Below are 12,827 nucleotides of genomic sequence, written 5' to 3'. Positions count from 1 at the left end.
GCTCTCACCTCTGTGTGTGCAGACCTCTGTGCTCTGCACATCTCTGCATTCCTTTATCCACACTGCACACAAACACATTCATGATACGCATGTGTGTGTGTGTGTGTGTGTGTGTGTGTGTGTGTGTGTGTGTGTGTGTGTGTGTGTGTGTGTGTGTGTGTGTGTGTGTGTGTGTGTGTGTGTGTGTGTGTGAAACAAATGTGTCTTTTTTTCTTGTTAACACTTCTGTTAATGCGTGGCAGCACCTCCCGAGTGTTCGAGCTGCTTCATGTTGACTTTGACACGCTCATTAATCTGTTTGATCAGCTGCTGTGTGTGTGTGTGTGTGTGTGTGTGTGTGTGTGTGTGTGTGTGTGTGTGTGTGTGTGTGTGTGTGTGTGTGTGTGTGTGTGTGCTCTGCAGTGGCTGCTCAGTGATGATGTTGGTGGATGAGTCACCCAGTCTTCACCACGTGACATCATGAATCACTGCACCTCTCCTCCACAGGCAGAGCTGCATCCATCCACCCCACAGCTCCACTTCACCTCCTCCTCCCTCCTTTCTTTACAACCCCCCCCCCCCCTTTATTTTTCACCAGCAGCCTAAGCTTTGATTCTATTTCAGTTTCAGCTACATTCTAATTTTATCCTCCTGTTTCTATATTCATGTAAGTCCTCGTGTCTCTTCTACTCTGTTTGAGCCCTGACTTGCTCTGACTTCAGCCTCCATAACTTTTCTGTGAGCGTGACATGAACAATGCTGCCTCTGCCTTGTGCTCAGTGAGTGTGTGTTATGTGTGTGTGTGTTTCAGCCTCTCTTTGCAGCCTACAGGCAGCTCCTCCTCTGATTACGATGATGATGTGGTGGTGATGAAGGCTCTGATCATGCCTCCCTGATGTATCACGGCCCCCTGATCTGTCCTCAGCGCCCTGTTATTCAGCGTTCCTGTCAAGATCACACACGGAGGACTATCTCCATTAACTCCTCCAGATTAAATCTCTTCATCATCATTTATTCATCAGCAGCACTTATTCATTCAGCCTGGAAGAGGGGGAACTGATGATGATGAAGATGATAAAGTCCTGTTGTCTTAATGCGATCAGCTGCTGCCTGTTCAGGAGGATTTATTCTAATGTTAACATGTGTGAGTCTGACCTGCTTTCAGCTGCACATTTAGAAAAGAGGAAATGTGCACTGAGCAGCATGGAGTCAGATGCTGATAATTCATTAAAATATGATATTTTAAACAAGTAAATGCACAGATGTACCACTACAATGTCAACTAATGAATGACTTTTTAAGAATTTAGCTTAGTTAGAAAATAATCCTTAAACACAGAATAAGACAAAGCCCATTTTTTAAAGCATTTTATGATTTATATTTTCACACTTTTCTACACTTATATGTCTTTTAGTGCTTGTTTCCACCCATTTAAGGTGTGTTAAGGATAAAGTCAGAATCTAAATCTAAATCTGACAAAGATAGGTTTCAAACTTGTATTTCTTTAAATATTTACTGAACCACACACTCATACTAAGAGTTTCATCCTAAGTTTGACTGATTGAATTCAACCCAAAATGTAAAATAAGAAAATCTCTCTTTGTTTATTTCTTCCTCTTTTCTGTGACTTCTTCTCTCCTCTCTGCTCTCGTCATCCATCAGTTTACTTATCTTTAATCAGGAACATGGTGGCTTCTGAGATAATTGCTCTGAATGTTTTAGTCACACAGGTGCACTGCAAAATAAATAAATATATAAATAAGGAAAAAAATAAGTAAAGCTGATAAACTTAACCCTTTGAGTTTTGCTTTTGAGTTGGCTGAACTCAAATTTTAATTTTCTTCTTAACTGGAAGTTGCACAAACTCATGTTTTCACATGGTAATTACTCAAAATCTTAACTTTTTTCAACTTGAGCTGGTGTTACCTGTAATTCTACATTTTACTTCTTAATTTTTTTTTCCTTTTGTTAACTTACTGAAACCTTTTGTAACTTATATGACCTCAAGGCACACAAGCATCAGATCAGCTGCTAGCTTTTTTCATAACCATCAAGCTGTTTGTGCTTAAATGTTGGATACTCGCTGTATGCATTTACTAGTAACTCAGTCACCAAAATAAAGGAGAAAAGAAAAGAAAAGTAAAGAAGAAAAGAACAGAAAAGAAAAGAAAAGAAAAGAAAAGAAAAGAAGAAAAGAACAGAACAGAAAAGAAAAGAAAAGAAAAGAAGAAAAGAAAGAAGAAAAGAAAAGAAGAAAAGAACAGAAAAGAAAAGAAAAGAAAAGAAAAGAAAAGAAAAGAAAAGAAGAGAAAAGAAAAGAACAGAAAAGATAAGAAAAGAAAAGAAAAGAAAAACAAATAATCTTACTACTTTATCACAACTTATTTCAAAAGTTGTGCTGACACTTCCTGTGTGACACTTAACAAAATAAAAGCATGCTTTAGTATCATTTATTATGAAGCATTCCTGTGTTTGCTGTGTAAGTTTTTTTTCTGGTGTCGTGTGAATAAATTCTGCTCAAATAAAAATGTCCTCTGTGCACAATGAAGCGTTTGGTAATAAAAATAGTCGACTTTATTTCGTTCTTTCTGTGTAGCAAAAGTAGTGATTGACATGCGCATATTTACATCCAGCAAACGCATGTTTATTACGATGGTTACAACAAAGTACAGACACACCACTCTCTGCACACAACTCCAACACGGATGTAAAAGTACACCGACGTCTGCATTTCCTTGTCTTTAGGTTGTTTTTTTTTTGTCAGTTTTTCATTGATGCGCAATAAGAAGTTTTAGATGCAATTATACATAAACGTGCAGACACTGTCCCCTCAACTCCATCTTCATCTGTAGCTTCATCATTGAGAATCATCATCATCGCATAGAAAATAACAAATTATTAAAGATACAAAAACTCCTCTGTCTCTTTGTATGCTCCTTATGAATGACCACGTCATTGGATCATTTTTCATGGTGAGATTGTCGATTTATTCTGGCTTAACATCAGACAGCCATGAAAACACGAAGAAACAAAGACCTTCTTTTATCCTGCTTTGATCCTTTTAGAGAGTTTACTGATCTTTGATGTGAGGAGCTGTCCATAAATCAAACCTTAGATCTACAATACTGATTCCTTTCATTTTTCTTTTTTCCCTTTTTTTCTGCACATAAAAAACAAACAAAAACAAAACAAAACATTACAATCATCCCTAAACTTCTGATACTGTCAGCGGAAAACCCTCATTATGTGTTCTTAAAGGTAAACAGACGACTTTTCAGTCCTCACAGAAGTGACCTTTGACCTCAGTGATCTCATGGACGTGATGTCACAGTGACGTGATGTAATTACATTAATTGCCTTAAGGCAGCAGGTTTCTGCTCAGGTGAGTCAGGTGTGGAGGATGGTTCAGAGGAAACAGACACTGAGCTGAAGCAGCGAGGGAATTGAGTCGCTCTTTGACAAGAACATGAAGAGGTGTAGAGGACAAGGCTGCAGATTAGACCCGTACATTGTCTCTGCACATCACACCTGTGCAGAGACAAGCCCCCCCCAAAAAGTGCCTGGAACGTTTTCATGTGCAGCTTTTTGTACATCTGTCCAAAGCGTCATTGGATTTTAAAGTCTGCACACACACAGGTCTGTTCACGAACCAACAGAATCGCATTGTCGTGGGTTTTGATGGTTAAAATGTCGTGTTCCTCCTCCATCACACTCTGCAAACTGAGCTATAAAAATGTTAAACTCTTGCATCTCTAGTGTTTTGATTTCTGATTCCTGCAGATGCTCCACCAACGTACGCCCACACAGAGCTCAGAGTGTGTGAGCAGAAACCACAAAGCTCTCTCTTTAAATGTCCCTATTTGTCTTTTGGTTCATTTGAGCCTTATTTTTGACTGAGGGGTCAAATCCAGCATTTTAACTCAGTTTACAGTTTGAGTCTGGATAAAATCTGGAAGCATGGTGTCAACCAAAATGCATGGATTAATCTGCTGCTGAAAGACCTGTGTGTGTGTGTGTGTGTGTGTGTGTGTGTGTGTGTGTGTGTGTGTGTGTGTGTGTGTGTGTGTGTGTAGTCTTAAACCTGGAGGCTGTAAAAACCAGGTCTTGGTTGTGAACAGGTAGGCTGGAGGAGCAGTCAGGACTGTGAGGTGTTCAGAGATGACTCAGCCCCTCAGCTTTCTCTTTCTGTTTTTGTTGATCACAGAGCAGCAGCCTTGTCCGTTAACCCCTAAACCTTCATGTATGTTCAGAGAGAGAGCGTCCCTGCAGCGCTGCATCCCTGTGATGGTGTCAGCTGTAGGAGAATGCCGTATAGACTTTGGCCAGGGTTTGGCACCATAGCAACAAGGTAATTGAAGTTATGCAAAGGGATGAGTCATGGTGTCATTATAGCAGAGCAAGCGTGGCTGAGCTCAGAGAACAAGCTGTTTGGAGCTCCGTGTTTCTCCGTGTTTTACCGTGAGGAGCTTCAGAGGCAGTGTGAAGGTTTACAGAATCAGACATTTACTCTGACATGTTTGATTCTTGAAACAGAATGAAACAGTGAGCAGCCTCAGCATGAAAAGGGATGAAAGCGTGTACGGTGACATACTACTTGACCAAAAGTTAGTGGACACCCTGACGTCTGTTTGACTCATTTGTTCTGCAAACATCTTAGAATGTCTTGATGCAGAATTAACACTTGTTTGGTCCTTTTCTGGCTCTATATGATGGACCTGCAGTGTTCAGAGTCAGCTTTGAGGAGAAATGGTTTCCAGGTTAGAGGAACAATGAGTGTGTTCACATGGACCTGAGTATCTTGGTTATAAAACTTTAAGAGTTTATGAATAAATTGGAGAAAAACAGACCAGTGGAGCTTATTTGTGTTGTGGGGATACAGTAACTGATTATTTGAATAATTGAATTGGCTATTGATTGTGATTAATCAAATAATAAATAAGAACTGTTAGACATCCATCATCACTGTCAGCCCCAAAGATGACACTGTGCTCTGTTTCTGGTTTTTAAAAGGAGGATAAAAGCTCATCCTGGTGTCTGAAGTCAGGATCTGATGCTCACACGTGGTAACATGAGGACAAAATAGACAAAAACAGGATTAAAACAAGATCAGTAACATGATCTAAACCTGATCAAGAAGGGATCTAAAAAGAATCGTTAGGTCCATGTGAAGCACTCAGACTGTTTTTAAGAAGTGGTTCAGTTTTGGGCATCAACATCTACCTTATCAGAGGTTAGCAAATGCTAAGCAATAAGCTAAGGCTAGCAAATGCTAGCTTGGTAAGTAAGTAGAATCTATAGTTCACTCAGATATTTGGCGTGTTCAGACATTGTAGAAAATAAATACTCCAAAATTTGTTAGCCTTGTTGTTGATAGCAAGATTTTTAAAAATTTACCATAACTTGATCGAAAGAAGCTGAGGTGCCAACTTAAACTAGCATGTTAAAAGAACCTAAGTGAATGTACCAAGAGCAGAGTATTTAAACACAGGCGGGCACTAAACCAGCTGTTTAACAGGTCTGAACAGGTCACCTGTCAGTCTCAGGTGACCCCAGGTGTCCTCTGTCTGACTCCTCTCCCTTTCTCATGAGACAATGACTGATTGAATGATCATCAGACTGTGTGAACAGGCCTGAAACAACAGACTAGGACCATAAAGTGATGAGGAGATTGTTACAGAGGGAATAAATCAGCCGAGAGGAGGAGGAAACTGATGTCTGCCCCCTGCTGGCCATCAGAAACACTGCAGGTTTAAGGCACTTCTGCTCTGCCTCATAGTCAGATCACATCATATTGACCGTCTATCTTTCTTAAAGGTATAGTAACAGTGTGTTCGATTGCCTCCTCTGATGGCATTTAAAAACGTCCACGTGGAGAATGATGTCATGTTTGGATGAAGAGTTCTAGCGTGATCCACGTCTGCCACATCACGCCGTGTTCATCCTGTTCTCTCCCTCTCCTTCACTGAGGAGTAGGAGGAGTGAAGAAATGACTCTTTATTTCTCACCATAGTCTTGTGTTGAGTCCTCTATCGCGTCAGTGAACCAATCAAATAAACCAAAGGAATCATTCACCGGTGTGAACTGAACCAGAAATAAAATCATAAAGAAAGACTTTCTCTGCTCTCTGTTCCTCCGTCACCCCTCTGTTTCTGCTCCCCCTCTCAGTCTGATTTCTGTGGTCTCTTCAGCAGGATCTGTTGGATGTACTTCTCCAGGTCCTCACGGCTCTGTGCTGGTTTTCCCACCTCATAGTAACCTTGGTTTCTCTGCGCCGGTGGAGCTGAGAAGTAAAACGGTTTCTGATGCGGCGGCCTAGCAGGGACTCTGAATGTCCGAGGGTACAGAGGGACAGGGTAGCTGGGGTAGAACGGCTTCTGCTGGATGCTTGCAGGGGGCGCTCTGAGCCGGGGCTGGATCCAGCTGTGGTAGCGGCGTTTGGGTGGGAAGGCGTAGGCATCATCCTGAGCGAGGGGGGGTTTGGGGAGGTAGAAACGAGGTTTGGGTCTTGGAGGAGGAAAGTAGACAGGGTAGTAGTTTGGATAGGGGTAGTAGGACCTGTATCTGTAGGGGTACAGTGGGTACCCGGTCTGGACAGGCTTTGGGGACTTGAACCAGACTTCCTGTTTGATGGGCTTCTGAGGTTTGGACCAGAGGTTCTGACTGGTTCTCAGAGGTTTGCTCCACAGGTCTTGAGACTTGGTTGGGGATTTCTCCTGGAACCAGGTTTTCAGGAGGTTGACGGCTGGAGACGGCTGCTTGGAGACAGGGAAGCTGTTGGTGTCAGTGGGCGATGAAGACGAACCTTTGGTGGAGGAGAAGGATGAAGAGAGCGGTGTTTGAGGACGCTGCCAGCGGGACGTGACCTCTGGAGGGATGTCCTTCTTTTTCTTCTTCTCCACGTCACTGATGATGTCCACCACATCGTCAGCGGGCAGGTGGAGCTTGCTGGAGATCTCAATGAGCTTGTCGATGGTCTGGGGATCCAGGTCCTCCTCCTCTGCCGCCTCCTGCTCCTCATCTGACCGTTTGTCCTCAGCAGCGTTGGACAGAGATGATCTGTACTTCTTGTTCCCGTTGTTCTGCTTCACCATGTAGCGCAGCAGCATATCAGAGGCAATGTCTGCCAGCTTCTCCTCCTCCATCTTGGCGCGCTGAGCCTCAGCTGCCTGCCTCCTCATCTCTTCCTGCTCAGCTTTGGCTCGAGCCTCCTCCTCCTCTGGGCTCAGCTCCTCCTCCTCTTCCTCTGGCTCCTCCTCCTCCTCCTCTGCTGGCTCTTCCTTCTCCTGCTCTGAGGGGAGCTGAGGCTGGATCTCGTTGTCTCTATCTCGGTTGGTCTCCTCAAAGTCGTCCATGAAGTTCCCGTCCCTGAACAGGGGGAAGTTGATCCCCTTCTGTGTCTCTTCCTGCCACTTCAGCTTCTTCTTGCTGGTGCTGATGTCACTTCCTTTGGCGGGGAGGACCTCGTTGTAGCTGCTCCAGCCTCGGCTCTCTCTCTGGCTCTGCTCGCCTTCTCTCTTGGTGGCCGTGTTCAGACTGGGAAACTCCTTCATCATGGTCTCCAGACTCTTCAGCTCCTCGGGGCTCAGCTGCTCCTCTTCTTCGTTGGTGTCATCTTCAGATGGAGGATTTGCTCCCTGCTTGGCGTCCTGACTCTGGGGCTTCAGCTCTGCTGGGACCTGGACCATCTGGCTCGTGGTTCGACTCGTCACCTTCTCTGTCATCCTCTCCTCTTCCTCCTGAGCCCTCCTCCTCTCCTCTTCCTCCTCTTTCTCCCGCTCTTTTCCCTGAGCAACCATCAGCATTTCCAGCTCCTGTCGTCCGTCTCTGTCTCTGTCTGCTCCTTCCATCGTTCTCACCTCTCTGCTCTCCTCTTTTGCCTCAGCGCTCAGCTCCTCTTCCTCCCTCCTCCTCCCCACATCAGAGCGATTCAGCGCCTCCAGCAGAACTGCTGCCAGTCTTTTTGGATCCACATCTTTGAAGAGCTCATCTTCCTCTTCTGTCCCCTCTTCCTTCACTGACCGTCTCTCCTCCTCTCCTCTGTCCTCCTCTCCTGCCTCTGTGGGAGCAGTAGGAGTTTCTGTGATCAGGTCCTCAGCCTCCTCTGGGCTGTTCATAGTGGTAGGGGTGATTGGGTGGAGGAGGGAGGCTCCTATGAGGAGTAGAAACAGGGTAAGGGCACTTGAGGTGCAATGGTTCCTGGTCATGGTGCTCAGAACAGTCTGATGGTCAGAAACACCTGAAGAAGAAAAAAAACACACGTAGTCAGTTTCCTCTTTATTCTGACATTTATTTTTCTGATCTCCTGTCTCACATCTTGAAGCCACTTTATGTATCCTACAGCCCCTCCTCTGCTCCCCAGGAGACCCCGGTTACCCGTTAGCACAACCCTGCAACAGATGTGTTGGTGAGGAGTCTCATTAAGCTTCACTTCAAACATCAGGAATCTGGTGATAAAAAAGGCTCAAGTTTTATCTGTTATCTGCACGAGGGAGCTGTGTCAGCTTTATTTTGTTTTGTTTTTAGGATTAAATGACTTCAAGTCTGCTGATACTGAACAAAAACTGTGTTCTCACACCTGCAGCATCTGTGACGCAGCAGAGACAGTTCAGTTCACCATGTGTGTCACAGTTTCTGAAACTGCACACATGTTCAATAAATTATGATGGAGATCAGGAAAAAATGATATCAAGATTTATGTAGTTATAATATTAAAAATCTGAATCCAGCAGGTTTGACATGAGATGTAATGCAGTGAAGAGTCTACAAAGGACTGAAGTTAGATACGCAGGTTTTTATAGCTCCAGTTAACAGATGCACTGGCAGGTTTTCTGCTTCACTCATGAAACATTGGATCTCACCAACACTCACAGGTTTCACATGATCACATCACAACCTTGGCTACAGGCTGTCATTTTTGTTGATTCATGATTTTGATCATTCACCGACTCAATATTTGGAACATTTGAAGCCATGTTTTGAGGTATCTGAGATCTCAGGATGACGTCTGTTGGTATCTTGTTTTGTTCTGTCACAGAGGAGGAAAGATGCCAGAAAATAGGCTCAATTGAGGAGCCTTATGAAAGAAAAGACAAAAAAACCCTTTTATTCTGAAATCTTGAACTTGATTGATCATCTCTGACATTAAATCATTGCGTCCACTCAAACATCCAGGACATGCATGAGCACAGAGAACATGGGTTCATTCATGCAGCAGTCAGCAGCACTGCATCACAGACGCTGTTCTGCTGATCAGCACCAAGGACAGCTCATGGTCTCGAAATGGAGGGGGTCTGACATCTTCAACATTCCCAAAGTGCAACAAGTGCAGTGGGTGTGACATCCAATCAAATGTCAGGACACACGCCCACATGTGTGTCACTCACTGCTCTCAGAGGTCGCAGCTCTGCAACAACAACAACAACCACCAGCCTCCTCTTTTTCTGTGGTGCTGCACGGCGGCACGCCACTCTGTGCTGCAGACACTGCAAAACATGTCTGCAGGAATTCACTCAGTCTGAGCTCTGAGGGGACAATCTGCTCAGAGACAGACCTTAAATGTCGACACAGAAAGTGCAACTGGATGGAAACCCCTCCAAAAGGAAAATCTGCCCATTGTGCAGAAAATTAGATTTCAGCAACAGATCAAGAAAAATGTTTTAAAATGTTTCTTTTTAATGAAACGTAAATAATTTTGATTCTAGTAAAAAAAAAAAAATCTTGTCCAGGAATGTTTGTCTCGAGCTCTGCAAAACCTCGCTCAGACATAAATAATGGGCTAATTGAGCGGCGGAAGCGCGCGCATGTTCCGCAGCTGCAGCGGAGGTGGAGGGATGAAGAGGATGAGGATGATGGTGAAGATGATGAGGATGATGATGATGATGCGTGATGTGCAAACATGCAGCCAGATAAAACACAGGCCAGCATGACTGATCTCATCCTGCACCGTCCAGATATACACAGGTGTAAGAATTTGAGAGACATAAAAAAAAACAAAAAAAAAAAAAACATGAAGAGGGGCCCTTCATAACAACGTGTGTGTGTGTGTGTGTGTGTGTGTGTGTGTGTGTGTGTGTGTGTGTGTGTGTGTGTGTGTGTGTGTGTGTGTGTGTGTGTGTGTGTGTGTGTGTGTGTGACACTCAGACACGACAAACACTCTTGTCTCTAAAGAAAAAAAAAAGCTCTCAGCTCTGAGCGTCACTCAGCCCTCCAATCAGCCTAATTTCAGTCTGCTGCTCCCTGTCAGAGGGTGTCATGCTGCTGACGGTGACCGGGAGAAGAGGCTATGATGATGATGGTGATGATGATGAAGGTGATAATGGGTGGAGGAGGGAGGTGGATGAGGACAATACAGTGGCTCCTGTGTGGGATCTAAACAAAGGGTCCACTCCTTGTAAACATCATCTTAGAAACCTCTATTTAAAATCAACATATCAAATCAATCCGAGTTACATTTCAGATTCAGTGATTCTGCTTGGTCTCATGAATCCAGAAATTTTAATTCTCCTTCTGGATGAAATCCAAATCTTTTCCAGACAAACAACCAGATGCTGACAGCGCCTCTTCTCAGCACATTAAACTTCTCTACAGGAGCGGAACATTCAGCTCAGCCCAGCCACAGCACAGCGGAGAAAGTGAATCCGGAGAAGTTGAGACTTACTTGCGGCTCAGAGGGAGCAGTGGGGGATTCCAGCTCCCCTCCCCGGCGCGTCACTCTCTCAGCTGCTGGAGGTCCCGCTGTCACGCGCAGACGCCCTTCCTCGTGCCACTGCTGCTGTTGTTGTTTTTTGTTTATCACTTGTTTTCCCTCTCTCAGGTTGAGTTTCTCTGTTTGTTTGTCAGGTTTGTCCTCCTCTTGTTCCCCTCCTCTCTCGGGACTCCGCTCCTCTGTTCTCCTGTTTTCAGGACCACGGGCAGCGGTTGCAGCTCTTATACCTCCGCCCTCCGGGCCCACGTGACTCCTGCGTCAAGAGGCCCCCCCATTGACGTCACCAGGCCGGGCTTCATTCATAAGATTTTTCTGCAAACACACACACACACACACACACACACACACACACACACACACACACACACACACACACACACACACCCCTAACCCATCAATTAGCTCGCGCTGCTGAATGAACAGAAGCGGCTGAATGAATCCGCAGTTTGTGAAGCGCAGTTTCTCTGTCTCTCTTAAACACATTCACACGCGCGCGCGCACACACACACACTCAGTCACGTGTCGGAGCAGACGTGTGTTAGAGATATCAGAGAGGTGGAGCACAGATTATAAACCATCCCACTGAGCAGAAACAACAGTCAACGCCTGAATCAAAGGAGGGGCATTCAAAGAGGATGATTCTGTAAAACTCAGATTAAAACATGAACAGACCCGCCCTGTGCAGGGAGACACCTGCATATTAGAGAATCATTCACGTGATGATGCAAGCATGAAATCAAGCACAGATACTCTCTATGGACCTTTATTCTGCAAAAAGATGTCAGAGACTCAAAAATTTGAGATGGCTGCCATTCTTATCAAATGCTCTACTGCAATATACCCCACTTCTTCGACAGCTGCACTTTCTATTGCTTTACATCCACAGGTTGTCAGTTCTGAACATCTGGCCAGTACAGATCCTGTGGTTAAAAGCTGGGGCATCTTCATGCCATCCTTAATGTGCCAATCAGATATGTAGCATAGTGTTCACACTGGCTTTTACTTTCCGAAACAGGGCACAGCAAAAACCATGGATTGAGTTTGTGGTTGACTCTGTGACTCATACAGTGTGCATACAAACTGTTCTGCCAAGGACACGCAGCTGGACTTAATTCATCCTCACCAAAGTTGTGGTGAGATGAGGGAAATGTTGGAACCAGATGGAAATGAGGTGCTGCACATATCACCAAAATACCTCAAAATGTATGAATCTGACTCCATACTTCTCTCACCTCTTTCCACACGGATCGTTTGATGGGGAAGGAAGAGCAGGAGGTGTCCTGGTTCTCAGGTGATCACCAATTCATTAACAGTACATAAAGAATGTGCATTTTACAGAGGCTCTGGGTGCAGCTTCGCTTCCCTGCTTCCCGCTTAAATCATACATTGTTCAGGAAATGCCATAATAGGATCAGTCAGTTTTAGTGAATGCACAAGTTATGCTCTCCCCTAAAACAAGTTGTCAAGCTTTGTCCTGTAACGCTGACTTTTGTTTATTCTTAGTTTTTAACTCAAAATCTACAAGAGGTTTTTTTCCAAGCTGTTTTCAAAGAGTATATTTCACCTCTGTGAAGACCTGCCCTTAGTATTGTGTAAGCAAATGGAATATGGGTCATTTTCTCCTGATAGACTGGTACTGAAGATCTAGTGGAATATGGGCAGCAGTTGCTTGCAGATTCTTGTATTTCACTTCACCTGTTCTGAGTCTAATACACTTCAGCTCATCCTCAGATGGTTTTCTTAATGTTTATCCTGACTGTATTTCCCAAAGTCATCTTGTCAAAGCATTTTTGCACATTTATGTCACTTAGTATTCACCTTTTTTGACACTGTGATTACAGCTCCCTTTGGCCCCGTGTTGGCTTATCTGAAAGGCAAAGGAATATGTATCAGTACTCTAGCCTGATTGCCTCTTGTGAAGAGGAAGACAAATAGTCTATTAAAATGCCAGGGAACCCATAGACATCACTAGGAGCAGCAACTTATCTCAGTGGGGTTTTTTTTGTTTGGTTGTTTTTTTTTTAGATTTGGGTCTATTGAACACTGTAACAGACCCACAACCTCAAGGAAATGTCAGGACCATTGCCCAAATTGTGTGTTTATGCTGGGCAGAGGAGATATTATGCTTTATCTTTGTTTCTCG

General features: G+C 44.3%; 1 protein-coding gene across 1 annotated transcript; it reads right to left on the bottom strand.

Moving 5' to 3' along the window:
• Positions 1-5,369: 5,369 nt before the first annotated feature.
• On the bottom strand, positions 5,370-10,954 carry vgf (VGF nerve growth factor inducible). Its single transcript, XM_074662243.1, has 2 exons — positions 10,637-10,954; positions 5,370-8,215 (listed from the first exon to the last, which is right to left on the bottom strand). Exon 2 carries the CDS (start codon positions 8,181-8,183, stop codon positions 6,141-6,143), a length of 2,043 nt encoding a protein of 680 aa, XP_074518344.1. The 5' UTR covers positions 8,184-8,215; positions 10,637-10,954; the 3' UTR covers positions 5,370-6,140.
• Between the last annotated feature and the right edge of the window lie 1,873 nt (positions 10,955-12,827).

Source organism: Halichoeres trimaculatus, unplaced genomic scaffold (assembly GCF_033239565.1).
Source record: "Halichoeres trimaculatus isolate MK-OKI-2021-1 unplaced genomic scaffold, fHalTri1.1 fHalTri1_scaffold_22, whole genome shotgun sequence".
Lineage (NCBI taxonomy): Eukaryota > Metazoa > Chordata > Actinopteri > Labriformes > Labridae > Halichoeres > Halichoeres trimaculatus.
The sequence above is the reverse complement of the archived record's forward strand: the minus strand, read 5'-3'. Positions and strand labels throughout refer to the sequence as shown.

Coding starts and splice junctions, on each gene's coding strand:
- vgf (XM_074662243.1), bottom strand. CDS start 8,183: ATGACCAGGAACCATTGCACCTCAAGTGCCCTTACCCTGTTTCTACTC.